General features: G+C 33.0%; 1 protein-coding gene, 1 long non-coding RNA gene and 3 pseudogenes across 3 annotated transcripts; 3 read left to right on the plus strand and 2 right to left on the minus strand.

The window, feature by feature from the left end:
* Nucleotides 1–5,364: 5,364 nt before the first annotated feature.
* On the plus strand, nt 5,365–8,017 carry LOC118035407 (UDP-glycosyltransferase 74F2-like). The gene is made up of 2 exons (XM_035040963.1): nt 5,365–5,950; nt 7,983–8,017. The coding sequence occupies exons 1-2, from the start codon at nt 5,365–5,367 to the stop codon at nt 8,015–8,017; spliced, it is 621 nt and encodes a 206-aa protein (XP_034896854.1).
* On the plus strand, nt 7,975–9,691 carry LOC118035428 (UDP-glycosyltransferase 74F2-like; annotated as a pseudogene).
* Nucleotides 9,692–9,742: 51 nt separating this feature from the next.
* Nucleotides 9,743–11,060, plus strand: LOC118035429 (mogroside I-E synthase-like; annotated as a pseudogene).
* Nucleotides 11,061–11,923: 863 nt separating this feature from the next.
* On the minus strand, nt 11,924–12,946 carry LOC140955395 (rust resistance kinase Lr10-like; annotated as a pseudogene).
* Nucleotides 12,947–13,943: 997 nt separating this feature from the next.
* LOC140955352 (uncharacterized) lies at nt 13,944–16,881 on the minus strand. Of its 2 annotated transcripts, none has more exons than XR_012169328.1 (3): nt 16,720–16,881; nt 14,202–14,234; nt 13,944–14,113 (listed from the first exon to the last, which is right to left on the minus strand). It is a non-coding gene; the product is annotated as an uncharacterized lncRNA (long non-coding RNA). The 2 variants fall into 2 exon arrangements; XR_012169329.1 differs by having other exon boundaries at nt 14,202–14,303.
* Nucleotides 16,882–25,975: the final 9,094 nt, after the last annotated feature.

Below are 25,975 nucleotides of genomic sequence, written 5' to 3' on the forward strand. Positions count from 1 at the left end.
GTTGTTGGCTCCTTTTGGAAGTGTTTCGGGCTTGGCTTGGAAGTTAGACTCAATAGCGTTGGGTTCATCTACTAAACCAGACCCAGTAGCTTTTGGTAGATGAGGTGATTAGTACTTAAAAGTGCATTTTCATTAAGGTTTTATATCATCATATTACATTTAAAGTATCATTAAATTCCCTAACTTAAGCATGTTTTATAATAACAAGTATGATAATATAAGATATCTTTAATTTATGATAAATGCTCATTTTGAATGTATGCATATCTCACCATTCAAAGGATTAATTGACAAGCATTGAACGTCACCAAACCAGTGAGAAAGAATCGCCACTTGATCAACAATCAAGCAACTTAAGCATGGAAGAAAGCTACAATACCTTGCAACGCTAAAGATTTGATATCTCATAATCGAACATCATGCTAAAGATTGTGAAGATAATGCTAGCTAGTATGTATATTCTATAATTCTAAATATCATGCTAGGATTAAATAACATCTCCTGAAGATCACACTATGATTAGATAACATCTCTATATTTTAATTTTTGATATATATATATATATATATATATATATATATATATATATATGGATCTATATAACATTGTTGAGTTCCATTTGAACCATGCTATTCATTTCTTAGTTTTAATTTGGTATCAAAGCAAGTTATTGCTCTAAATATTAGCTTTTGTTTTTATTTCAGGCTATTTTAAGCTGTTTATTTAACCACTTTAAAACAACTTGTTTCAATCCTCTTCATTCTCTAGATGATTTTTTATTTATTATCTTTTTTAATGATACATCAATTCATGATTTGTTGATTCATCATCCTTAAAATCTCTATTATTTAAATAGTTTGAATACTCTCATTGTTATTGTTATAAAAACCATCATTATGCCTTTATGGTATTCATTGTTTATTGTTACATCCAAGTAGCAAGCATGAAAGTTTGACTTGGAATTTGATTTATTGAACATTTTTGTTCCCTCTGCTTTTTTATTGTTGCAAGCATATATAACAACCTCAACCAAAATTTTATTTAATGACCAAATAAGATTGTTTATTGATTGTGATCATTTTGACAAGTAGATGAGGTTACAACGGCAATATAAATAGTGTTAATATACATCAAACGCATGAAAAGTAAAATTATCATGAGTTTGAGGGAGCGCGTTAAGAAATTGTGACATGTTAAGAAAATAATCAAGGTAAATATTCTTGATGATTTCCTAATTAATAAAAGGATAAAAAAAAATATTTCAATTATCTAATTAAAAGAGATGATCAAGCATTTTATATAATTTATTTTATTCTATTTCTTTATATGTCTTGTTATATAGCTATATAAACTCCACATGAGTTAACTTAATTCATATATATTAAATTATTAAATAAAATTATTCTCTTCTATTTTTAAATTTGTACAAATCATCTTGTTGTTGTTGTTGTTAAACTAGTTATTCGATACTTAAAGGGGATTCTAGACCACAACATACATTACACCAAACACTCTTTACAGTAGAATAAATATCATGTACAACTAAGAAGCAAGATGTTGTAGCACGCTCCAAGACTGAACTACAATAATAAGTGTTGCACATATGTGACATTGCGACGATCTTTTTGTCGAAGCAAGATCTTTGTGGTGATGAAGAAAAGAACAAGAAATTCTTATTTCTTATTAGTAAAAAAAAAAAGAATGGAGTCACCACTTAGTATTTTGATTACTAGAAACCTTTACTGGTTTCAGGGTCTAGATAAAGGATTTGATTGTATATAAGGAGAATGTATCGCTCCTAGTACATCTTACCTAAGGTAAGTTGTATTGTTTGTTTGTCTAATATAAACTAATTTATTGTTTTGTATTTCTAACTATTGGTATGTTTATAAGGTTTAGAAAAAGTTCTTATCAGTAAAAAAATCTTTATCTTATCAAGTTAAATCTTAACCATTTTAATGTCCATTTCTTTTATAATTTTCTTTTAATATCTGGAATACGTCCTTACATATAAGTTTGTAATACTTAATATTCAAACAATCAAAATAATTTTTTTAAAATGCAAACCAAGTTCTAATGTATTTCATAAACTAGTTATTAAATCTAAAAATGATTGCAAATATATCAACAAAACTATTTTTCTTGAATTTTTGTATTTAAAGATGCTAAGGGTGTGTTTAAGATTGTGTTAACGGTGGCGGTTCAAATTATTTTTTGTTTAGAAATGAATTAAAATAAAGTTTTTTTTTATTTTTTAAAACTATTTTTGACATCATCAAATCAAAACGATTTAAAAATATAAAAATAATAATTTATTTTAAGTAAAAAAAATAAAAAGTTTTCAAAATTTGAGGGAACGGGGTGTAAAATACACCTTAAATCATTCCTTGTATGTTGTTTTTATTTTTATTATTTATGAAAATATGATTTTTTATGTTTATTTTCGAGAGACGTTTCCATATATAATTAAAAATATAAGGAATGATTTTTTGTTGTTTGTATATAAAACCAAATAAAATGTGCAACCCATGTAAACAAAAATATATACACTCAGCCCATAACATGAATTACTACGGCCCAAACAAAACAAAGGAAACAAACAATGTTCGGCCCATATAATCAAACCGAAATCAAACCATGTTCTTCTACATTTCTTATCTACCATCATGGTGAACTTTTGAAAACGGTGTGCAAGAAAAAAAAAAAAAAAAAAACTAGAAAAAAGAAAAAGGGATGACACTATCGCGCAACATTAGAGGCATGTACATGCTCGATACCTAATTTATAGAAGCTGAAGTGGAAGCTTGCTAGGAATTTAGCTATAAAAATGCAAGTCAAGCAAATTCTAGGAGTCTTTTGAAACATCAGAACATAGCAATGGTGACTGATGTATAGCCCAAGAACGATGCTAGCAGGAGAGAACAGAAAAGGAGATTCATGCTCCTATAGGTACTTCTGTTGAATGCTTGCTGAACCCTTCAATTCTTATGAGCAAGTTATGAGTTAACTCGCTGTAGGTTCAGGGGGCAGCTCAACAGAAAAATCTGAGATTATTTGAAGGAGAAAATCACGATCGCTAGCCCATGCAACAGAGCTGGATTCTATGTCATCTTCATCTTCATGCGTAAATTCTTTAGGACATGGACTCTTAAACTCGCCCACTGTTCTGTACTTGTCACGGAGTTTCCAATGATGATGGAGTCAAGGAATTGCCAAAGATGATGGAGAAACTCCCATTCAACAGCTTTTGAAAGGTATGCTGACACTTCTTATAGAGGGAATGATCATTTGGAATTGAGATTAAACCTGTTATTATTATTATTATTATTATTATTATTATTATTATTATTTGATTTGTTTTTATTTTCAATTACATTTTAAATATTTTTGGATAATTTTGATAAAATGTGTCGATGCCAAAGTGGTTCTTGATTTTTAGATTTCTTCAATGTGGTCTTCAATTGAAATTTATATTTCAAATTTCTTTTAATTAAGCCCCTATTTACACCAATTTAGTATTTTAAAGTTTCAATTGTCTCTAATATTACAATCTTTGTGAATTGATTCGAATTAGACCTTTAAACTTGATTTTTTTTTTTCAATTGAGTTATTGATTAAATCCACAAAACCCATTAGAAGTTTAATTAAGTCCTTAAATTTAATTAATTCTTTTAATTTTTGTCCAATAGACTTTAAACTTATTTTTTCTTTAATTAAATCCTTAAATAAGTCAATTAAATTTGTTAGAAGTTTGGATTTTCAACCTCAATTTCCTTCCAATTTTGGTCAAGTTTGGATTTTTAACCTCAATTTTCTTCCTTTTTCCATCATATCTTGTCAAAATATCATAATCTAGTTGTTTTTTTGGTATTTTGATTTTTTGCAACTTGAAGACTATCTCCTTGTGTCTCAAAAATATTTTTGGATTTTATATTTTATATTTTTTTGGATTTTTTTAAATACATATTTTTTTTATAAAATAAATTTAAAGGGTTCAAAATTAGATTATAACACTAAGCAATGACATTCATAGGTAGAGAACTTTATTGGTTTATATGCTTCTTAAAGAATCCTCTGTCACTCTCAAACACAACACCTTGCCTCCCTATAGGTTAATAACTTTGGAGCCCTTTCCTTGTCTTCCAATCTAGTTGAAGTGGATTATAACTTTATCTGAAAGAAATTTTTTAAGCTTTTGGTTCTTAATGCCATGTGACAAGCTTATGTCCCCTACATATTTTAGAACAATTTTTTAATTTGTTAATCCTTTATATTTGATCATTATTCTTTTGATTATTTTTTTTTATTTTTAATAATTTATAGAATTGAAATTCTTTTTTAATCTCACCCCTTTCAATTTTTTTATTTTTTTTTATTTTTGTTCATATTCTTTTGATTACTATTCACTGTTTTTATGGGTTTTTTTTACTATTTCATCCTCATTTTTCCTATCAAATTTGATTATCATTGTTTTGATTGTCATTTTTTTTACTTTTCAAATTTTTTTAAATTGATTTTTTTTATTTCATCATTCAATATTAAATTGGTTGGGGTTTGAGCTTTTTGATTGTGCTCGAGTATAAAATTTCATGAGTTGTGGATTTTAAAGGTTAACAAAGGTTTAGAAGGTTCACTTAGATTTGCTTGTTTTTTTTTCTTTCCTTTCTTTAAACTCATATTTATTCGGTTTTATTCTTTAGTATTTATTTAATTAGAGACAAAACTCTTCTTTTTTTATTTATATTTTTTTAAAAACATACATGTGTCACCCGAGCATCTTTTTTTACTAATAAAAAAATATTCTGGTTTATGGTGGCAAATGACCACAAATCTAGTCATAAATTACAAATCAATTATTGTGAATATTTAGAAGAATATGATTACTTACAAAACATAAAACAATTTAATATATGAGATTAATGATTATAGCATATTAGATTTTTAATTTCATTGATATCCAATCCAGTCCTTCAATTCTAGTTAAAATTTATAATAGTCTAATAGTCAATCCGGTCAACTTTGAGCTTGAACTGACTTGGTTGAAGAAAAATAAAAAAAGATTGACTTAATGTGATTCGATTAAAAACTCGAATCGACTTAAATCAAAACTCAACTATCAACTTTTTTTTAAAAAAATGTTTTTTAATTAAAATAAAGTTATTTTAATCATTGATTATATTACCCAACATGTGATCGGATCACCACATCCGATTTTATAAGTAAGCCATCAATCTAATAATTAAAACATGCAAGTTCGAAGAATGTATTGTAATCTGCAGTATATATCATCGTTGATACCGTGGAGAGTTCCTAACCATCCACTCACTTCCAAAAGACTCTTTTCACTATTGAAATGAATCAATAATGAGCCCTACGGAGAGGGTGAGAGAGATGGAAAAGATGGTCAATAGGCTCAAAGTCACCTTCGTAATCACCAAATTCATATCCAAGTCCAGGCAGCTTGGCTCATCAATTGGTCCCATTCAACTCGATACCATATCAGATGGCTATGATGATGGATTTAATCAAGCTGGTAGTAGGGAACCCTATCTTTCAAGCCTACATGATGTTGGTCCAAAAACCCTATCAGATCTCATCAACAGATACCAAACCTCTTCAAGCCCTATCCAAGCTGTAATATACGAGCCTTTCTTGGCTTGGGCTCTGGATGTGGCAAAGGATTTCGGGTTATTTGCAGCTGCTTTTTTTACACATGCTTGTGCTGTTGATTACATCTTTTACAATGTCTACCATGAAGTGTTAAAGATGCCAGTTTCTTCAACCCTTGTGTTGATCGAGGGATTACCACTACTGCTTGAGCTTCAAGACTTGCCAACATTTTTTGTTCTGCCAGATTCATATCCTGCTAATGTTAAGATGACCATGAGTCAGTTTGCTAATTTGGACAAGGCTGACTGGATCCTCATCAACACTTTCTACAAGCTGGAGTGTGAGGTAGACAATTTTGTACCGCATAATTGGACTTTAAAACTATTTGCACTTCTTTTACGATTTCTGGTAAAATCTCATTCTCTTTCAATTTCCATCCCAAACCAATTAATTTCATCAATTCCATTCCAAATAATTGTGAATTGTAAATGATTAAAATTTGAAACTCTTAGCAGTAAGGGTAACAGAATCATGAATATTTAGAGATAAATAATTTTTTATTTTTTAAAATATATTTTTGACATCAGCAAAACGATCCAAAAAAACAAAAAATAATAATTTATTTTAAGTAAAAAAATTTCAAATTTTCAAAATTTGAGGGAACAGGGTGTCAAATACACCTTAAATCATGCCTTGTATGTTGTTTTTATTTTTATTATTTATGAAAATATGATTTTTTATTTTTTATTTTCGAGAGACGTTTCCATATATAATTAAAAATATAAGGAATGATTTTTTGTTTTTTGTATATAAAACCAAATAAAATGTGCAACCCATGTAAAACAAAAATATATACACTCAGCCCATAACATGAATTAATACGGCCCAAACAAAACAAAGGAAACAAACAATGTTCGCCCATATAATCAAACCATGTTCTTCCACATTTCTTATCCACCATCATGGTGAACTTTTGAAAACGGTGTGCGAGGGGAAAAAAAACTAGAAAAAAAAGAAGAAAGGGATGACACTATCGCGCAACATTAGAGGCATGTACATGCTCGATACCTAATTTGATTTGTTTTTATTTTAAATTAATTTTTAAATATTTTTGAATAATTTTGATAAAATGTGTTGATGCCAAAGTGGTTCTTGATTTTAGATTTTTTCAATGTGGTCTTCAATTGAAAATTTATATTTCAAATTTCTTTTAATTAAGCCCTTATTTACACCAATTTAGCATTTTAAAATTTCAATTGTCTCTAATATTACAAACTTTGTGAATTGATTCGAATTAGACCTTTAAACTTGATTTTTTTTCAATTGAGTCATTGATTAAATCTACAAAACCCATTAGAAGTTTAATTAAGTCCTTGAATTTAATTAATTCTTTCAATTTTTGTCCAATAGACTTTTTAAACTTATTTTTTCTTTAATTAAGTCCTTAAATAAGTCAATTAAACTTGTTAGAAGTTTGGAATATTTCCTTCCAATTTTGATCAAGTTTGAATTTTAACCTTAATTTTCTTCCTTTTTCCATCATATCTTGTCAAACTATCATAATCTAGTTGTTTTTTTGGTATTTTGATTTTTTGCAGCTTGAAGATTATCTCCTCGTGTCTCAAAAATATTTTTGGATTTTATATTATATATTTTTTTGGATTTTTTTAAATACACATTTTTTTATAAGATAAATTTAAAGGGTTCAAAATTAGATTATGACACTAAGCAATGACATTCATAGGTAGAGAACTTTATTGGTTTATATGCTTCTTAAAGAATCCCATGTCACTCTCAACAGAACACCTTGCTTGCCTATAGGTTAATAACTTTCGAGTCCTTTCCTTGTCTTCCAATCTAGTTGAAGTGGATTATAACTTTATCTGGAAGAAATTTTTTAATGAAAACATTTAAGCTCATTACATTTCTACCAATGACAAGCTTTTGGTTCTTAATGCCACGTGACAAGCTTATGGTTCATTCTCTCACCATTAGCTTGAAGATCATGCTAGGATATCCTATGAACTTAAAGATCATGCTAGGATATCATGATATCATATCTCCCTAGTGATAAACCTATTGATATTTAACCAAGGCCCTTACTTCCTTTCAATTTTTAATCCTGAAGATCATGATATAATATTTCCCCTTGTGCTCCCTTTCTTCCTAAGTTTTCGAGCATGTCCTCTACATATTTTAGAACAATTTTTCAATTTGTTAATCCTTTATATTTAATTTTTATTCTTTTGATTATTTTTTTTATTTTTAATAATTTATAGAATTGGAATTCTTTTTTAATCTCACCCCTTTCAATTTTTTTTTATTTTTTTTCATATTCTTTTGATTAATATTCACTGTATTGTAATCTGCAGTATATGTCATCGTTGATAACGTGGAGAGTTCCTAACCATCCACTCACTTCCAAAAGACTCTTTTCACTATTGAAATGAATCAACAATGAGCCCTACGGAGAGGGTGAGAGAGATGGAAAAGATGGTCAATAGGAGCCATGTACTAGTAGTTCCATTGCCAGGCGCAGGCCACATAAATCCCATGCTGCAATTCTCTAGCCACGTCTGTTCTCCAAAGGGCTCAAAGTCACCTTCGTAATCACCAAATTCATATCCTCATCAATTGGTCCCATTCAACTCGATACCATATCAGATGGCTATGATGATGGATTTAATCAAGCTGGTAGCAGGGAACCCTATCTTTCAAGCCTACATGATGTTGGTCCAAAAACCCTATCAGATCTCATCAACAGATACCAAACCTCTTCAAGCCCTATCCATGCTGTAATATACGAGCCTTTCTTGGCTTGGGCTCTCGATGTGGCAAAGGATTTCGGGTTATTTTTTCTGCTTTTTTTACACATGCTTGTGCTGTTGATTACATCTTTTACAATGTCTACCATGAAGCGTTAAAGATGCCAGTTTCTTCAACCCCTGTGTTGATCGAGGGATTACCACTACTGCTTGAGCTTCAAGACTTGCCAACATTTGTTGTTCTACTAGATTCATATCCTGCTAATGTTAAGATGACCATGAGTCAGTTTGCTAATTTGGACAAGGCTGATTGGATCCTCATCGACACTTTCTACAAGCTGGAGTGTGAGGTAGGCAATTTTGTACCGCATAATTGGACTTTAAAACTATTTGCACTTCTTTTACGGTTTCTGGTAAAATCTCATTCTCTTTCAATTTCCATCCCAAACCAATTAATTTCATCAATTCCATCAATTCCATCCCAAATAATTGTGAATTGTAAATGATTAAAATTTGAAACTCTTAGCAGTAAGGGTAACAGAATCATGAATATTTAGAGATAAATAATTTGAACTTGTTGTGTTTTTATGTTATGTAAATTAAGGGTCCAAATCTCCACAAATATTTTGTTGTTCCTTCAGGTAGTGGATACAATGTCAAAAGTTTGCCCGTTATTGACAATTGGACCAACAATCCCATCAATATACTTGGACAAGAGTATTGATGATGAGGATGACTACGGTATTAGTCTCTGTGAAATAGACGCATCTCTTTCTATCAATTGGCTCAGCACTAAGCCCACTGCATCAGTTGTATATGTGTCCTTTGGTAGCTGTGCTACTCTAAGCAACAAGCAAATTTTCACTTCTTGTGGGTGGTGAGAAAGGGAAGATCCCATAAGAGTTTGTTGAAGAAATGGAGAATAAGGGATTGCTAGTGAATTGGAGTCCTCAAGTGAAAGTGCTAGCAAATAAGGTTTTTTCACACATTGCGGTTGGAACTCAACAATCGAGGCATTGAGCTTGGGTGTGCCAATGGTGACAATGCCAGGATGGAGTGATCAACAAACGAATTCTAAACTCGTTGAAGATGGAGGGAGATAGAGGTAGAGAAATGAAAATGAATTCCAAGAAATGGAAAGAGCTGGCTATCGAGGCTACAAGCAAAGGTGGAACTTTTGATACTACCATTAATGTACTGGTAGCTATGTTGAGAAGCACCAAATGATTTAAATTATGTCACCTTATGCACAATGCATTTGTATTTTATTTTTTCTAGCAAATTAGAGTTAGAAAATAATAATAATTGAAACTCGTTAATCCAAATAAAGCAAATTACATAACTGATGAGGTGATTTATCACCCACGATGGAAGATACTTTTGATTCTAATCTCTTCACAATAATGCACATGTATTGCCTATGATTTGCTTGGGCATATATTTTGAAGACATTTATCTAGTTCAATCCAGGACGTGGACCTTCATATGTTCAGAAAAAAACAATTTGATGAGAAGGACAGAAATTGCAGAGTGATATTTTATTAAACTATTCCATCAATTTGGAACCAATCTTTGATGGATCCAAGGAAGGTGAAATGGCAGCAAACATTGATAAGTATTTCGAGCGTTACAAGCTCACAATGCCTCACAGCTTATCCAACCTCATTAATAGATATAATGGCAGTGAATATCCATTTTGAGTTCAATGATCTACCATCATTTGTTAGTGATGCAGGTTCATATCCAGCTATACGAGAACTCCTCCTTGGTCAGTTCTCAAATTTTCTTGAAGCAAGATGGCTGATATGGAACAGCTTTAATGAGCTTGAAGTTGAAGTGTGAACTCCTATTCCTTCATAATATAGTCATTTCTTTTGTTCATTCATTGGATGTTGAATACTGCTTGACATTTTGCTATTTCTGTACCCGGTAGTGAACTGGATGAGAATCAATAAATGGCCAATCAAACCAATAGGACCAATGATTCCATCAATGTTCTTGGACAAATGGTTAGGAGATGACAAAGATTATGGCTTAAACCTTTTCAAGCCTAATTCAGATGTTTGCATGAAGTGGCTTCCAGTTGTGTATGTCTCATTTGGAAGCCTGGCTACCGTCGGAGAAGAGCAAATGGCAGAGCTGGCCTGGGGTCTTAAACGAAGCAATAGGTGCTTCCTATGGATAATAAGAGAGTCAGAAAAGAGTAAACTTCCAAGGGACTTTGTAAAGGAGACATCAGACATAGGCCTAATCATAAAATGGTGTCCTCAACTACAAGTTCTGGCTCACAAATCAGTTGGATGCTTCATTACTCATTGTGGGTGGAACTCAACACTCGAGGCATTGAGCTTAGGAGTGCCAATGGTGGCAATGCCACAGTGGATTGATCAACCAACCAATGCTAAGTATATCACTGATGTTTGGCATGTTGGAGTTAGAGTAAATGTAAATGAAAAGGGGATTGTCACCAAAGAAGAGGTAGAAAGGTGCATAAGGGAAGTCCTGGAAAGTGAAAGAAGCAATGCGATAAGAGGGAGTTCTGATAAATTGAAGAGAATAGCCAAAATGGCAGTAGATGTAGGTGGAAGCTCTAATAAGAATATTGAGGAGTTCGTAACTGAGGTTGCGTGCAAGTCCCAAAGGTATCATAGAGTGAGGCCCTTGCTGCCTTGATCTGCTACTATAAGATGTTATAGGCATATATCAATACATTCATTTCTCTCTGTTCTTGTAAAATATTTTGTAGACATCAATGCATCTTCATGGGGTGATTGTGAATCATTACATTTGATCAGAATACCTCATGAATCAACAATATTACTGCTTATTGGTGCTTGAATGTAGCACTTTTCCCTGCAAACAAAATTTGAATATGCAAGTTCATGTACTAGCTGTTGAGACATCTGTATTGAAGTCATTTGGACATATGCAAGATGAACATGAAGAGAATAAAACATGCTGCTTCTTCAGCCACATAATATACTTTTTGGTTGCGACCCACAAGTAATCACCATATTTTATGGAATAAAGGCCCTCTCATGCTTGAGACCACTTGATTTATGAAGAATGGACTTCTTTTTCGTTTTATAAACAAAGGTTTTTTTGTGTGGACGTACTCTGATAGATAATCATGAAATTAAGACATTACTCTACCTTTATTTATAATGTTGTTAATTGGTTGCTATGGTTTTCACTACAGTGGTGCCTCGACAGGTTATGTCTCGCATTAAATCTTGATAATGTTAAATATTTCTTGGTCGAAAAAGTTGATTTCAGATATTGTATCAATCAAACTATATAAAAAAGAAAAAGAAGATGTTTAGTTTTACTTGAGAGCAAATCAAACTAAATCATTCATGAATATATAGGTATTAAGATTAATGATATAATTTTTGGCGTGTGATGCTCTTGCTATTACTTGGATTCAATAAAAGCATGAAGAGCTTGATTGATATAATAAATACATCTTGGATGCTTCATTAATCCATTATTGAAATCTATAAACAAACAATTATATATTTATTAACGACCAAACTGATATGAGGAATTTATACAATAACTTGACAGATTTGATTGATTGGCCACATCATCATGTTTTGGCATTTGTTGCGAGTGGTGAGAAAAGGTTTACGAGACATTTTCAGGGATTCAGCATCAGCTTCGAGCATCTTTACAACTTCATGCATTGAGGGACGATCCTCGGGTTTTAATTGTATATACCATGATGCCACTATAATTATCTTCTTTTCTTGCTCTGTGGTGTCTCCTGGTACTTCTAGGTCATTTCCTTCACAAACCTGCTCATAAACCCACAAAGGAAAGTAGATTTGGCTCGCATCCTCTACCAATTCACTCAAGTTCTTCTTTCTTCCTATCATGTCCATCAACAACATCCCAAAACTATAAACATCTGCTTTGTAAGACACGCAAAGCAGTACTACGGGAGGGTTGTTTTTGTATAAGGAACTTCTCGTTTTAGAGAAAGAAAGACCAAGACACGACTCAGACCCCGGCAATTTGATCTTCATTGGCCTTGCTGTCTGCATTCAGAAGCTATGTATCCCATTATTCCTCTAGCCGCAGTGAGGGCCACAATGCCATTATTTGTTGGGTACAATTTTGCTAATCCAAAATCTGAAATCTTTAGAACAAATTCTCATCAAGAAGAATATTGTGAGGCTTGATATCAAAATGCAAGATTTGCATATCACAACCTTGATGTAGATAATCAATGCCACGAGCAATCCCAAGAGAAATGTCAAACATTTTCTCTTTACTTAATGTGACACTACCTCGTTTAGGAAAAATATACTTATCAAGAGAACCATTAGGCATGAACTCATATATAAGACCACGCTTTGATCCCTCGGCGGTAAAGCCTATAAGTTACACCACATTGACATGGTAAATTTTCCGATGGTGTCAACTTCATTGGTAAAGTCTTGTCCATTACTCTGCAAGAACTCTTCAATGATGTCATACATTGATAAGTGCCTTCTTCGCCATGTGTAGATTAAATAGGTCATGAGGCATGAAAGCCCAAAAAGGAATAATATTGCACGGAATATCATTGTGCAGAGAAACAACAAGAACAGTCAATGGCAGAATGAAATAGTGCTACTTTGATAGATTGCCGCATCAAAATTATTTTATAAATGAAATGTGATTTCTGATGTGTTTGCCTCCTGATAAACCCTTACAAGCTTACTATGTATTGATGGAAGCATCAACTTTTTTCAAATCTCAAATCCATTGCACCAAAAGGTAAAAACTTCTTACAAAAATGCAAGAAAAAAAAGATTTTTCACTGAGCATCTTAGTGAATTTTGATTTTATCCATCTTAGCTTTGGATTTTTTTAAGTCATTAAAGTTGCTAATAAAATTAAAGAATTAGACTCAATTAGAAAAACTAAAAAGTTGAAGGGCTTATTTCCATGAAACCAAAGTCACTGAAGATACTTTCTTGCGCTTTTCCATTTTTCTTTTAATCTTATGTTTTGATCTTACAATGCACACATTTCATGTTCTACAACGAATCCAAAGAAGCATAGGAAAGTACTTACCAGTGAAAATAAGTAGTGCTATGAGCACAACTATGATTATTCTGAGAAAATCTGAAGATATGGTCTTGGTCCCAACATACGTATAGTATTCTGCCATATGAAAACATGAAGACATTGGAAAATAAATAAATAATATTAAAAAGGTTTTTTAGATGAACTCGATAATCTCAATATTTACATGATAACTCCAGAGTTATTGTAATTTACCTATGTAAATTCAGAATCCCAAGTGCGGTTGTCCTACAAGATTTATAGAAAAGGAGAAAAATCAATATGGGGAAATCTTATAGATAGTAAACAAGTGGCAATCATGTACAAGAAAGAAATAAAGTAATTAATCATTACTTATTCCCTATATAATGCTTTTAAATGGTTTTTCTGCGCATATTGTCTATCATTAATTAAACAATTCCAGATTACAAAAAAAAGAACTCTAAATTAACTCATCCTCTCTTCTTGAATAGTATATCCATGTTCCACTTGGAAAACACTTGGTTATCGGCCCAAAGACTTCATTGCGAAGAAAAGAGAAGGTCATGTCAGTGTTCAGCCTTTGCAGAACCAATTCATGTAATTAAAATTGTGTTCCATGCATGCAGTTTAGACTTCATGTTTGAGTAAAGAAAAAGGCAGGTTCTTACTGAGATAACTGAGTATGCGATTAGTCAGAAAGTCTGCAAGAAAAAACAAATAATTTTTAAAGAAACTAGTGATCTCAATAATTGGTAATATTTATTGGCAGACAAAGACAAGATGTGTCACCTATTGCCACTCTGATAGGAGCACCATTGAGGCCTGCGTTCATATAAAAGAAGAAATCATCAAATTACTTGAGTTTTGAAGGTTTGCGTTGTCATTGAATACCTAATTGATTGAAATAAAGAACCGTTTTTTTTTTTTTGAAAGATGTGTATATTATTAAACACCAAATTCTGGCGAGAGAAGAACAGAAGCCACACGATATCTTACTATGGCACAAAAAACCATATATAGGATAAAGCGCGGACTAAGAAAAAAAAAAGCAAAGAAAACCATTTAATATCCATCCGAATTGGCTCAATGCTAAACATTCCCCTACAATACAAAACATAAATAATTCAAAGACATGATGGCAGAAGACACAAGGGCAAGGCCACATAAATAATGGTTGAGTCAAAGCCAGGCAACAAATTCACTTGATCTCCGCACACCTTGTTTAGCCATGCAATCTACCATGCAATTACTTTCACGAAATATATTGGAAAAGGTGATGGACCCAAAATATGCTATCAGTCTATTAACAGAGGAGAACAGATTATGATGTTTCCAGGGACAGCTGTGGGGCTTATTCATCCAACTAATAGCATTGACAGAGTCAGATTCTATGATGAGGTGTTGATGGTGGAAGAGACAATTAGATGCTGATAGTTCAATGGCTTTGACAATGGCCCTTAACTCAGTAATATTAGAGTCTAAAATCCCAACTGGAACAGAGAACATACCAAGAAGGTGGCCATGGTGGTTTCGCAGCACACCACCTATTCCAGAGGGGCCTGGCTTACCAAGAGAAAAGCCATCCATGTTCCATTTGAGGCTATTAATCATAGGAGGAGACCACAAATTGTTAATCCTGAAGAAGTGAGCATTGGACCACCGAAGCAAGCCATTTGCCGATCTGATCAGATCTGTAGGGGAGTATGGGAAATCAGAATGGATAGCTTTTAGCCATAAACATAGACGGGAGATGATAATAAAGAATAATGAATCATAGCCAGGAAGGAAATGAAGATTTGAAGTTGTGTTTAATTGAGATATGAAGGAAATATGTATATAGCAAGAGCTTGAAGACACAAACATTAACACTTTCAGTAGAATCAATTTTCTTTCTTTTCGTTTTTTTTCCCCTTTTTTTGTCGTTACAATGTACTGTTAAGATTGATTATACTAACCATCTAGGTGGTGGCCCAGTGGTAAGAGCTTAGGACCAAGAGGTTTGCTCCCTCTGTGGTCTCAGGTTCGAGCCCTAAGTTGCTTATATGATGGCCACTGGAGGCTTACATGGTCGTTAACTTCAGGGCCCGTGGGAATAGTCGAGGTGCGCGCAAGCTGGCCCGGACACCCGCGTTAAACTTAAAAAAAAAAAGATTGATTATACTACCTCTAGTAGTTTGAAGAAAAAAAAATATAGTTCAAAGCCACCAAGAGCTAACAAGAAGAAGAAAATATGTATGATCAATGGGAAGATATATGTAAACGTGACGAGATTTCATTCAAGAATTCTTTTTTCTTTTATTTCTGATACTTTCTCAATACTTATACAATGCAGCCTTCAACCTCTACTAGCTGTCTTTGGAAAGAAATCAAATAATATCCCATAACAATCGGGATTTACATAAATAGAAGATATACTAGAATATTACATGTATAGTTTCCTATTGTGTGTAGGTTTGTACAGCTCATGCCAACACTCCCTCTCAAGTTGGTGAAAAAATGTCTTTGATACCAAGCTTGTCAAGAGAGTTGTGAAAGTTTTTGTTGGAGACCGCTTTTGTAAGCATATCAGCAAGTTGATCCTCTAACCTGACGAAGGGAAAACAAATTACTTTTTCTTCTAGATTCTGTTTAATAAAATGTCGGTCTATCTCAATGTGTTTTGTCCTGTCATGCTGGATTGGATTCTGAGATATTTCAATTACGACCTTATTGTCACAGTACAAATTCATCTCTGAGTTAGGAGCAAAGCCAATTTCTGAGAGTAGTCTTCTAAGCCATAGAAGCTCACAAAGCCCCTTTGCCATACCTCTAAACTCGGCTTCAGCACTTGATAGTGCGACCACTTTTTGTTTCTTGCTTCTCCATGTAACTAGATTACCTCCGACAAACGTGAAGTATCCGGATGTAGATTTTCTATCAGATAAGTTTCCTGCCCAGTCAGCATCTGTATAGCCTTCAATATCTACGTGGTCATTTTTGGAGAACATAAGTCCCTTCCCTGGCGCCGATTTCAAGTATCGAAGAATTCGAACAACTGCATCCATATGATCTTTGCTAGGACAGTGCATAAATTGACTGACTACACTCACAACATATGAAATATCTGGACGGGTATGAGATAAATAGATAAACCCAGAACAAGATAAAGCTTTAAGCAATGTCACAACAACAAGACAATGATCATGGATGATGGATTTGCATAAAACACCTTCTTTTATCAAGTACAAAATAGAGAGATTTGTGCTGTTATGAAATCTATATTCAAATTAAGGTAAGCTGAGAGAGAGATAGAGAGAAGAAAACGCACCGTATGAATCACAATATGTACTATCATAGTTGCAGTACTGGATCTCATTGACAGAATCACAACAAGCTGAGTACCATGAAAGCTCAAATCCATATAACAAAATATCATGGACATCTCTGTAGGAAATATTGGTCATGTTTTCTGGAATAACAGATCCAGGGGCAGAATTGATCCAGTTAGGAAAGTCAAGCTAGTCGACATGATTGAGCTTCTTGTTTTGGCATGATTTGACTTTACACGAATCTAAAGTAATGAAGATGGCATCTAGATCTGAATTATTTGCCGGTTCATTTAAATTACTTTTTGCCATCAAATTTGAACATTGAATTGCAGTCCACAGGGCTTGGCTTTTGGATATGGAAAATCACTGCTCGCGGAAAGCCAAGAGACACACGGTCTTTTGTTCAGAATTAGTAACCTGCCGCCCATGTAGGGAAGGTGGCAATCTACAGCTATAAAGATAATGAACATGGAAGTGTGAAAACAGAAGACATTGCTTTGTCGAAAGAAGAAGTGATTTTCATTTCAAGGACTTGATCAGTGGAGGAGACTTCAAATTCCAACATCAATGAACTTATCTCTAACTTGACAAACATCAAGTTGACATAATCTTGAAGTTTCAAGGTTGTCTCAAGCTTGACTAGCTAGCGATTGTTGACTAGCTAGCGATCGTATGCTTGTTTGTAATTTAATGGTTTCACACTACCCAATTGCATGCTTATTTATTAAACATGTTTTCCTACTAAAATCATTTGAATAAGCAAAACACAGGATAATTTTTAAATTATAATTTATATTTATTTTTTCAATATAACCACAGAAATTACTATATTACCAAACAAAAACTAAATGATTGCATTTTGAGTGTCTTTATTAGACAAAAATCCTAAATGGGAGAAAAAAAATTTGAACGCAGCACATTGCATCGGGTGTTTCATATATATTAATTTTTTTAATCATAGGTGTCCGGAACTTTATTATTAAGATTCTAAAGTTAATAACCATGTAAATCTTTAATAGTCCTGAGGTTTGTAAAACTCAAATTGATAATCTTTAAAGAGCAAACTCAAGACCTAACTCATTGAGTTATACCTCTCAAGTTTATGTTTATATAGACACACACACACACGAGCAAAAGTCGTTGCTTTTTTGGCCTTTGCCACATGCAATATGGTATAAAATAAGCCAATTTTCTAGTAGTTAACCTAATAGTAAAAGCTTGGGATTAAAATATTTGCTTCTTCTGAGGTCTCAGGTTCGAGCCTTGTGGTTGCTAATATTGATGGCCATTGGAGATTTATATGGTCGTTAATTTCAAAGCTCGTGTGATTAATCGAGATGCATACAAGCTGATTTGAACATACATATTAATAAAAATATAGCAATAAATAAGCCGATTAAATATCTATAGTTGGATAGTTGCCAACATTGAAAGGAGTAATCAGTAGGTAGCTAGTTCTTCGTCCCCAAAATTGTAAATGGAAATACCAGTAGGCCAACTAGTGGGTGGTCCTTAAACGACGTGCATATATAGTTTTTTTTTTTTTTTTTTTTTTAAACTGACAGGCTTGGCATTCAAAATTCCAATGCATCCACCTCTCCTATGGTCACCCGTGATGTGAGGCGTCCCAAAGTCTATCTTCCTTCAATATTTTATTTATTTATGGAAGGTAGATTCGAATTATATAGTAAAACTATGGTATAATTATACGTTATTAAATATAATTTTAACTAAATTATTGAATTGAATTAAAATTTTATCAAAAAATTTTAAAGATAATTTTTTATATTGAGGCAAACTTTCAAGTGAATCGGTGTTCGGTACGGGCTTGTAATATAGGTCGGAACAGACTATTTAAATTTTATTATGTTTTTTTTTTACTTATAGACTTTTTATTTGGTAAAAATCTTTTTTCTACGAAGATGTGACAACTTTTTTTGAAACTTTTCTAATTTTACAAGGATCTTTAATGAGTTACAACATAATTTCTAAGTATGGTTAGAATTTATTAATGTTCTAAAATCATTTTATTACAAAGAATTTTTATTCATCCTAATTACACAAGGAAGAAAAAACGGGTGGTATTTAATAACAGATTGATTTTTAGGATCATTGGGTAGATAAAGACTTATGATTTATGAGTTTTATTTTTATTTTTGTTTGCTATAGCTCAAGGCTTGTTTGAATTAGAGTTTGAGTTTATTAGTAAAGGTTTTTAGTTAATTTTTATAAGTGGATCAATTCAGCATATAATAATAGATCCATTAGAGTTAATTTCTGAAAACTATTTAAACATATATAACTTAAATTTTGGCAGCTTTTGATGAATAATACTTCTAAATTTTTTAATTTAACGTGTTTTTTTATTCTTGAATGTATAAAAAATTAACCTACTTTTGTGGTCTTATTCAACCCTTATTCCATTAGTGATGATATTTTAAAATAAGTTTTTATTGTATCAAATCTATTTTGATTTTTTGAGATAAAATCTACAAAATCAAAAGGTTGGCATAAAACAGACTACTTTCTTCTTTCGACTAAAATTGGTACCTTTCATATTAAATTAGCATAAAATCTGGGTTTGCAAACATATATGGAAAGGGTGATTTTTTACCCATGTTTTGCTCCAATCACAGCGTAGACATGTTTAGCATTGCATTTTAAAAGTGCTTTTGAAAACAAATTTATTTTTATTTTTATTTTGAATTAATATGTTTTTTATGTTTTCAAATCATTTTAATGTGTTGATCTCAAAACTAATTTTTTAAAAATAAAAAAACTATTATTGACATACTTTTCTTAATGAAACAAATTTGTTCATGTTCTTCAAGAGTAGTGTCGCACGTGTGCAGCGTCGCGACGATCGTCCACCCTCAAGAAAAAATTATAAGGGTCTACCTGGCAAATGTGTGGAGACAAGGAATTCTTGTCTCCTATCAGTGAAAAATTTGAATGGGAGTCGCCACCTAGTATTCTGGTCACTAGGAACCCTAACAGGTCTTAGAGATTAGATACAGAGAGTGGTTGCGTAAAGGGAATGTATTAACACCCCAAATACACTCTACCTAAGGTAGGATGCATTGCTTTAATGTCTGATAAAATCTAAGATCTTGTTGTGGTTTCTATTTGTTGATTTGTCTATGGTTCAAGAAAATTTCTCCTTTGTAAGGAGATCCTTATCTTATCAGGTAAAAAACCTAATTGTTTTAAGTCATCAAAATAAAATACCTTTTTAATATCGGGAATACGTTTTACGTATAAATTCATAAACCCTGATATTAAAACAAAACAAAATAAAATTTTTGTTGTTTTTGAAATTTTGGCCAATGTTCTCTTGACTTTAATAAACTGGTTATTAAAGTCAAAATGCATGCTAAAACATTTTTTTTTTATGTATGAAAAATACAATAAGATTTTTAGCTTTGGACAGTTGGCCGTATGCACCAAAATATTTTTCTCTTTTTTCAATTTTTTTTTGTATTTCTGGAAGTTTTGACGAAAACCTGATATTTTAATACAGGATTTTATATTTTTAACGACATAAAATACAGATCGATATTAAGTAAAAAAAAGACATAAATCAAAAGGTGAGCAAATCACAACATATTAATATATATATATATATATATATATATATATATATATATTGAAATGGGCCGAACTAGGCCCAAATGCATGGGTTGGGCCGAACCTAGCCCATCTACGTGTGTGAACAGTGCCCTCCACTGTTCACATGCTACGTGAACAGTGGAGCATGGCAGCAAAGGAGAAGAAGTAGGAGAAAGAAGAAAAGGAGAAGGGTTGACCTGTAGTGGCGTGGAGGCGGTGCTGATTGTGGCTCGCGGCAGCGGCGGCAGGGAAGCTCGGTGGCAACGGCTGCAATACTTCTTCTTTTTCTGTGTAAAGACAACAACCCCTGCATTTTCTTCTTCTCTTTTTTCTATTTTTACTCTCGGTTCTCTCCTCTATATCCACGTGCTTCTCCTCTCTTCTCTCTCTGTTCCTCTGTTTTTTTTTTTATGTTCTTCTTTCTCTTTCAGTTTTGTTCCTCTTTCGGTCTCCTCGACCTTCTCTGCTCTTCTCTCTTCCCTCTCCCCTCTTTTGTGTTCTCTCTCTTCTCTTGTTGTCTCTCTTTCTGTTTGTTTTTGTTTTTCTTCTTCCCCTTTTGTACACTCTCCTTTTTTTGTTTTCCCCTTCCCCTATTTTTATAGGCAAAAATAAGGGAAGGAGACGTGGCTATGGCGGCCATTGTGCTACCGCCCCAAACCACCCAAGGGGTACATCCCCTCCATTCTTCCACCACGTGGCAAGCAAGTGGGTTGTCGGCGTCTTTTTGAGAGAGACCTGGCGGTGGAACAGAGGAAAAAATCTTGTTCTTCCTTCCCTACTTCACGCGTCCAAGGGAAGAAGAAGGCATAGGTGCCGTTCAAAACGACACCGTTTCAAGTTTTTTTTTTATGAACAGTGCATGAAACGGCGCTGTTTTTCCCAAAACACGTCGTTTCATTTAAATAGATTTTGACGCCAATACGCGTCATATTCAAAATTAGGCCTTCAATTTGCGCGTGTTTTGCATTTTGGTCCTTGGTCTCGGATTTCTTCAATTAAGTCCCTAATTGGCCATAAAACTTCAATATTTATGCAATTAAGCCCTTGATTTGACCAAAACTTTAATTTGACCCCAGAACTTTAATTTCTTCCAATGAAAGCCCAAATTAACTCCAAAAATTTAATTGAGTCCATAAACATCTGATTTTGGACTTTTCTTTCTCAAATTAAATTTTCTTTGTCAACAAGGCTCTCATCAATCAATAAAATACTGTCAAATTTTAATATTTGTATTTTTAAACCTCCTCAACCAATTTTTAACCTTTTTTTGAGTGTTTTGAAATCCTTTTTCACTGTCATATTTTTTTGATAATATTGTTTGATTTATTATTATTATTTTGTATTTTATTATTTTTTTGTCCGGTGACCCAAAAATGAGTTACAACAAGTAGTACCATCATCTTTCCAGGTATGTTCCCTTTTTTTTTTTTGTTCTTAAAACTTCAGCTTGCTTCCATGAATTCTTTCCGCTTATGGATGTTTTTGTTTGTATAAATAGAAGAATGACGAGAGAATGGAGTTGATTTCATTTTGCTATTGCAATGATTTTTGAAGAGATTTTTAGAAAAAGTTCCAATTTGATTAATCTAAGCTTGCATCCTGTTTGTTTCAAGTTGCAGTAGTTTCTTTGCTATTCCTTCTTTCCTTCCACGCCTCTGGTTGCTGCGTGAATTCGTGTTTAGGTTATTAGGGTCAGTAAAAGAGATGAGCTTTAGGGGTTTTGTATGACAATAGGCTAATGTGCGTCTTCTTTTTGGATCGTTCGGCTTCTAATTTGGGATGTGTGTGATGGGCTATGGGCCAGGTAACGGGGCTGTGGGTTAGTGTTTTTAGGTTTCAATGTACAATAGGCTGGGCATAGACTTTCCTTGATAAATATTGATGAGTTTACGGCCATGGTTTTTATTATTTGATCTGGTTTGTTTTGGGCTACATTCAAGGGTTTGATGGGTTAGGGTCAAGCATACTCACGTTCAAGTGGTGGCCCAGTGGTAAAAGCTTGGGACCAAGAGGTTTGCTCCCTCTGTGGTCTCAGGTTCGAGCCCTGGGTTACTCATATGATGGCCACTGTAGGCTTACATGATCGTTAACTTCAGGGCCCGTGGGATTAGTCGAGGTGCGCGTAAGCTAGCCCGGACACCCACGTTAAACTAAAAAAAGAGGGGGGGGGACATCAAGTTTTATGTTAAGTTTTTTATCTTCCAAAAATAATCATTTTTGTATATTCTATCATTGTAAAAAAACAAAAAAAAAACATTTGTCTTCCTAGTTTATAAGTTCAAAAAAAAAAAAAAAACAAGGCAAAACAATGTTTTTCATATTTTAGCATTCTATAAAAATACTTGTTTTATTATAAAAATATAATTTTTTTAAAAAAAACATTGTTTTTGCATTTGAATAAAAAATATCCGTATGTTATTTTTTTAAAAAAAATATTTGTGCATTTATATTTAAACTTAATGACAAGTTTATTAGTCATATTAAGTTTTTGTGAAAATCAAAAGGCTCATTAGACCGACATACCCAAATTTTTAACAAAACAAACTTTGATATTTTTTTTTCTCAAATAAAAAAAAATGTTTTTTTGTTCTTTACTTAGTCTTCAAAAAATAATCATTTTTGTATATTCTATCATTGTTAAAAAAAAAAAAAGACATTTGTCTTCCTAGTCTGTTTGTTAAAAAAAATAAAGGCAAAAAAATATTTTTTTATATTTTAGCATTCTATAAAAAACTTGTTTTAGTATAAAAATATAATTTTTTTAAAAAACATTTGCATTCGCATCTGAATAAAAATGTTCTTATGTTATTTTTTTTAAAAAAAAATTATGCATGCATATTTGAACTTAATGACAAGTTTATTAGTCAAAATAAGTTTTTGTTAAAATGTAAAGGCTCATTAGACTGACATACCCAAAAATTTAACAAAACAAACTTTTGTCCTTTTTTTTCTCAAATAAAAAAAAAGTTTTTTGTTCTTTATTTTTTATGCTTAAAATAAATATACTCACAACAAACCATTACTTTGAATGTTAAGAGAAGTATAACACGTTTCTATTTTTTTAAAAAAAAAGCTATTTTTATAGGTTTAATATTTATTGACATTACATTAGAGTTGGAAGTGTTGATCTGAGTTGGGTTCACTAAGCTTAATATAGGCTCACTAGTATATTCATAGATATAATTTGAGTTGTGATTTGGATTGATCAACTTAGAGTTGGTAATTCACTAAGTAATTGAGAGTGACAAAATTAACCAACTGGACTTTTAAAATGGTTAGGTTTGAACCCTCAATAAAGAGTTTAATATATTGTGATGAACTCACCATCACCTTGTAAATAAATCATAATAGTATAGCATAACAAACTATTAGCAATGAAGACAAGACTGACAGTGCAATCTATTTCAGGTTGAATGTTTCAGGGATGATATTATCTTTTCTTAGACTTAACATGTCCCTTATCATAGATCTCTAAAGACCAGTTAAAGTTTTGAATAACTATAAGAGTCAACAAGTTATTTTTTATAAAATAAAATAAAATAAAAAGAAACAATGTCATAATGGAACAAACATTAAGTAATTTTAGAAATTCATATTTTAATGTGAGAACGATACATGACTAGTGTATATTGGATGCTTTGTAAGCCAGTTAATTGCAAGTTTTAACAAATGTTGTAACTCATTTTTGGATCCCCACACAAGAAAACAGAAAATACAATATATATATATATATATATATATATATATATATTTATTATAAACTTATTTATTTATTTATTTATACAAAGATAATAATAAATAAATAAATAAATAATACAAAAAGATATCAATGAAAAGAGGATGCCAAAGCGCCCAAAAAATGGTCAAAATTGGTTTAGGAGGTTCAAAATACAAATATTGAAATTTGACAGTATATCATTGACTGGTGAGAGCCCTATTTATTAAGAAAATTTTATTTGAGGAAGAAAAATACAAAATCAAATGTTAATAGACTCAATTAAATTTTATTAATTGAATTTATGGAGGGTTGATTGCAAAAAAATATATGTTTTGATAGACCAAGAACCAAAATGCAAAACGCACACAAATTGAAGGATTGATGTGAAATCTGGCACTTTGGTGCCATTTTTCATTTAAATAAATGACGTGTTTTAAGCAAAACGACATCGTTTCATGCATAAAAAAAAAAGAGACGAAACGGTGTCGTTTTGAGACGGCATTGTTTCTTCTTCTTCTTCCCCTGGACGTGCAGCAGGGGAAGAGAATTTTTATTTTCTTCCCCTTGTCTCTTCCTCCCACGTGCTTTAGAGCCAAAGTCAAATGCCACCCATCTCATGATGAGATGCTAGAGCACTCGTGCCCCGCAAGCGACGCCTCTATTGGGCACCGCTGTCGGCGCCAAGGAAGAGTAGGCAACGTGCACACCATGCACGGGCGGCGATGGGACGGGGCAGGGTCAACCTCGCTCCCCCTGCCCCTATAAATACCACCCAAACCAGGGGGAAAAAAAGGGGGAGGAAAAGAGGAAAAACGACAGAAAACGGGAGGGAAACCGAGAGAGAGAGAGAGAAACTGATAGTGTTGAGAGAGAAACGACTGAAACTGAGAAACACAAAAACAGGGGATATCGACTGGGAAACTTAGAGAGACAGACGGGGAGAAGGAAGAAAAGGAATAGAAGGGATAAATCGGCGGGGAAGAAAACACCGACTGGTGTCTCTGCACAGTGGAGAAGAAGCGCCGCTGCTGTCACTAGGTTTCACTGTCACCGCCACCGCAGTGCCACCGAGAACAGTCACCATTACCATCGTCAGCTCAGCCATTCGAGATCATCGCCTCAGGTAAATTCCCTTCCCCTCACGCCGATCATTAATCATCTTCTTGCCAACAGAACGTGCATTGTGCACGTTCTGCATGCAAGAAGAAAATAATTAGTCGGTTACTGTTCATGCACACAGTAACCTGCTCATTAATTAACTGGTTACTATGCTCATGCACAATAATCAGTCATGGTTTTTTTTCATTCTATGACGGGCTGGAACATCAGCCCAGCCCACGCGGCTGGGCTCAGTACAACCCTTTTTGCTTCGGGTTGGAACATCAGCCCAGCCCATGCGGCTAGGCTCAGTCCAGCCCATGCGGCTAGGCTCAGTCCAGCCTTGTTTTATTGCGGACTGGAACATCAGCCCAACCCACGTGGCTGGCTTAAGTCCAGCCCTGTTAGCTAAAGGGTGGAACATCAGCCTAGCCCACGCAGCTGGGCTGAGTCCAGCCTTGTGGCTGAACCAATATAGGCCCTGATTAGTACTTGAAAGTGCATATTTATCAAGGTTTTATATCATCATTTTGCACTTAAAGTATCAATAACTCTTTAACTAAAGCATGTTTTATAATAACAAGTCTAATACTATAAAATGCCCTAATATATGGTAAATGTTCATCTTAAATGCAGGCCTATCACATAAATCAAAGGATTGATTGATGAATTCAACTACTGAAATTTGTGAAGATAAAGAGAGGGTGAAACTTAGAAAAGAGATGTTGGTGCAGTCCAAACTGGAACACTATTCTATATTTGGGTCATATCTCGAGTTCTAGATGTCCAAATGATTTCAAATTTTTAAAAAAACTTGGTGAGACATAGGC

Source organism: Populus alba, chromosome 3 (genome assembly GCF_005239225.2).
Source record: "Populus alba chromosome 3, ASM523922v2, whole genome shotgun sequence".
NCBI classification, from domain to species: domain Eukaryota; kingdom Viridiplantae; phylum Streptophyta; class Magnoliopsida; order Malpighiales; family Salicaceae; genus Populus; species Populus alba.

What these genes read in the sequence shown, in the direction of transcription:
- LOC118035407 (XM_035040963.1), top strand. Translation starts at nt 5,365, where the DNA reads ATGAGCCCTACGGAGAGGGTGAGAGAGATGGAAAAGATGGTCAATAGG. An exon ending in CACTTTCTACAAGCTGGAGT is followed by an intron (nt 5,951 to 7,982) that starts GTGAGGTAGACA and finishes TGTAATCTGCAG; the next exon opens with TATATGTCATCGTTGATAAC.